Source organism: Suncus etruscus, chromosome 13 (assembly GCF_024139225.1).
Source record: "Suncus etruscus isolate mSunEtr1 chromosome 13, mSunEtr1.pri.cur, whole genome shotgun sequence".
In the NCBI taxonomy this organism is placed as follows: Eukaryota; Metazoa; Chordata; class Mammalia; order Eulipotyphla; family Soricidae; genus Suncus; species Suncus etruscus.
Window position 1 is genome coordinate 67,651,133 of NC_064860.1, and position 3,515 is coordinate 67,654,647.

At 41.2% G+C, this 3,515-nt stretch overlaps 1 protein-coding gene across 1 annotated transcript; it reads right to left on the minus strand.

Moving 5' to 3' along the window:
• Positions 1-551: 551 nt before the first annotated feature.
• On the minus strand, positions 552-1,870 carry LOC126025706 (inositol polyphosphate 1-phosphatase-like). The gene has a single exon (XM_049785501.1). It carries the CDS (start codon positions 1,811-1,813, stop codon positions 602-604), a length of 1,212 nt encoding a protein of 403 aa, XP_049641458.1. The 5' UTR covers positions 1,814-1,870; the 3' UTR covers positions 552-601.
• Positions 1,871-3,515: the final 1,645 nt, after the last annotated feature.

Consider the following 3,515-nt stretch of genomic DNA (forward strand, 5'->3'; position numbering starts at 1 on the left):
GTTTTTTTCTTACAAGAAAGACAATTGTTCTTTTGTTCCACATCATATTTTTAGTTGACTGGAGGAAGCCCACTCAGATATCCAGTCTTCTCTTCACAGTGGAAAGGTCAATCTCCTTCAAACATTTTCTAATAATTTTCTTTTTTTTTTTAACTGCTAAAGGAACGTTGTTCATTTATTGAAATTAATATTATGAACACACAATGGAAAAATGCACCTCAAAAGAGGAAGATGGCAGGGAAATGAACTCCATGGACAGGGGCTCATGCCTGGTGTATGTTAGACCCTAAATTCAGTCTCTGGCACCATGTGAACCCATTCCCACTCGTCCCACCACTAGGCCCAAGCACCACTCCATCATCAAGCTCCATCATCGAACTGACCAGCATATCCAGTTGGAATACCAATGCTAGGCATGTCCTCCAGGCCCTCTGAGCACTGCTGAGAGAATCCTCATGCCCATCCTTGCAAAAAAAAAAAACAAAACAAAACCCAGAAATATAGCACTGACCATCAGTCAGTAGGACCAAGCTACCCTCAAGATGGAGATGTGGAAAATGATACACAGTTCAGTGTCTAAGTACATGGAGACAAGCTTCATCTATATGGTTGAGCCTGCAGGTGTGAGGTTCTGGATGAGGAGGCCCAAGAATGTCTCTAGCTGTTTCCTTGACCTGTATGCAATCAGTCCCCCCTTGTTGGCCCACTTCTCCACACCAGTAGCACCCTCATTTTCCATGTGATACACCAGCTGCGGTGGGTCGAGGTCTGGCTCTTGGTTTCTTAGCAAGCATTCTTTCAGATCCACCATGCCCCCACCCATGGCCCGCAGGATGGCATGGGCCGCGCAGGAGTCCCACTTGAAGGTAGTGTCTTCAGAAAAGATGTAAACATCAACAAGACCTTGGATCACACAAAGGCTCTTGTACCCAGCCCCTGCAGCCCGGAAAATGTTCTCCCCACATATACGTGACAGTGCAGCTCTGATGGGCTCCTTCTCGCTGGTACTAATGACAGCTGAAAAGTGGGTTCCTGGCTCTTGGGCTTCGGAGCTTTTCTTTCCAGTTGCTGGATTCTGCATTTCGGTGATGTTTCTCTTCAAGTTGAGGTGCTGAAGTGAGTGGATATTGGTGCCCATGTAAGAAAGGCCCCAATAGCATTGTCCTTTCCACCTGTGGGTGTCTCTGTCTTGTGATAGGAAAGGTTGGTTGATGACCCCCATCAGGGGAATACCTGTCTGTATATCATACACACCAATTAAAATGGTCACACATTGGAGTCCACTGGGATAGATTCCTTGGTTGGATTTAGTGTCTGCAGAACCTTTTATATACTGGTAAGTTGAATCTATGGGATCCACCCAGATTCCCAGCAAGTCCTGTGGAATGTTTATCTCAATGGAATCCAGAGTTGGGTCAGTCAAGTTGACATCCTGGTGAACAACCTTGGCTAATGCTTCTGATGCCAACTTGTTTCCATTAAGGACTTTACTAAGAAGTTCCACCATCTCTTCCTCCGTTGGACACACTCTCAAGATAATCTTTTCCCCTAAATCATTAGTAAACTCATTGGATTCTTCTCCAAACACTTTTTCTCCCAAGCCTGGAAACTTGTTCTCCATATTCTGTTTTATAACTTCCTGGACCAGCACATCAGCCAAAGTCTTGAAGTCAACGGCAAACTTCTTGTTCTTGTCTCCGTCTTTCTTTTCTTCTATCAGCAGCTGGAAGAGGGCTTCCTGCTGCCTGCAAGCCCGGGCAATGTTGGCAGCTTTCTCAGAGACACAGAGCAGCTCTCGGAGGATTGCTGACATTTCCAAACCTTGCTCTGCTGGGGCAGCTTCTGCTGAAGCCAGCACCCACCTCTGTTCAGTCAGCTATTGGGCCACTTGTTCTCCAGGAAATACTCCAGCTGTGTATATGAGGAGACTTACAGAGAGCCTCTAATAATTTTCTAATAATATCTTGTAACCAAGTACACAATCAAGTTGATACATACAATTCTCTCTACCACCAGCAATCAAATTTTTGTTCTAACAATACAATGTTCTTTCTGTTCTCCATGGCAGTACTTTAAGTCTTAATTTTTTAGTTCTATAATTTGTACTATTTTAGAATTGTTCTGATTTTATCGCAATGTTTGATAATACTTATTGTATTTTCTAATTACTAACAATTCAAGTCAGTTTTTATTTTAAGATGTGATCTAATCTAAGTAACATTTCTATCACAAAAATTATCTAATTTAACACAATATATAATGTCATATTTCTTAATATAAAATAAAGAATAACAGGGTAGTAATTGACAGGAGATAAAAAGCATAGAATAAGAATTTTGTTGCATTTTTGACATAAATTCTGTTCAGGAATTCTAGCTTATGTCTAGTTCTTAAGCATGCAAAAACTTAAGCCTCCAGTTGATATTTTTAAATCAAATTTTCCTAGACATATATACTATACGGAGTAATTTATTTAAGATTCTGCGGGAAAGCAGTCTTCAAATTCAATTGCACATTAACATATAAGGAGTATTTTTAATATAGTTTTTATTTGAATCGTAGTGGATTACATATCGTTCACAGTAATATTTCAGGTACATATTAACATTGCATCAGGGGAATTCCCATCACCAAATTGTCCTCCCTCCACCTCCGTTCCCATCCTGCCTCCCATGTCCTCCACCTCACCCCCGGGTCTGCTAGAATGAGTGGTCCCCTCTGTGCCTAGGTTGCTATTTAGTGATCTTATAGCTGTTGGTCTTGGTACCTCCATTATTTCCCCCTCTATTTGGGGGCGGGACTAGATAGTTCAAGTTTTGTGTTTTTGTTTGAAGAAGAGAAAAATAATAAAATGGGGTAAAAATAAAATACACCAAAAATGGGCGGAGTCCGGCTCTCATCTTCAGTTTGAGAGACGAAGGGGAAAAAGGTGAAACAGCACAACAGCACAAAAAGAAGTATCGGGGCCGGAGAGATAGCACAGCAGTGCTTGCCTTGCAAGCAGCTGATCCAGGACCAAAGGTGGTTGGTTGGAATCCCGGTGTCCCATATGGTCCCCCGTGCCTGCCAGGAGCTATTTCTGAGCAGACAGCCAGGAGTAACCCCTGAGCACTGCCAGATGTGGCCCAAGAACCAAAAAAAAAAAAAAAAAACCCAAAACGAAGTATCGAATAAAATATCCAGTGAGCACTACAGCAATAAAGATAAGCAGCACATAATAGCCATGGTCTTGAAAAAAAAAAAAAAAAAACAACATGACAGAGCACAAAAAAGAAGAGAAAAAAAGAAAAAATAAATAAATAAAAATGGAGACAACAGCTTCAATATCCACATCAAAACAAAGAAATCTACAAAAAACTAGATAAATAAATTAAAAAAAAAGATTATTTTGTGCTTTTTGTCTTTTTTTCCCCTCCTGCGTAGGCACAGTAAATATTGGGGTCATTTGAAAAGGAATTCTCTTGGCCTAAGAGGTACAGGGTTTCTCCACCCTTGAAGTATATTGTCATGGGATT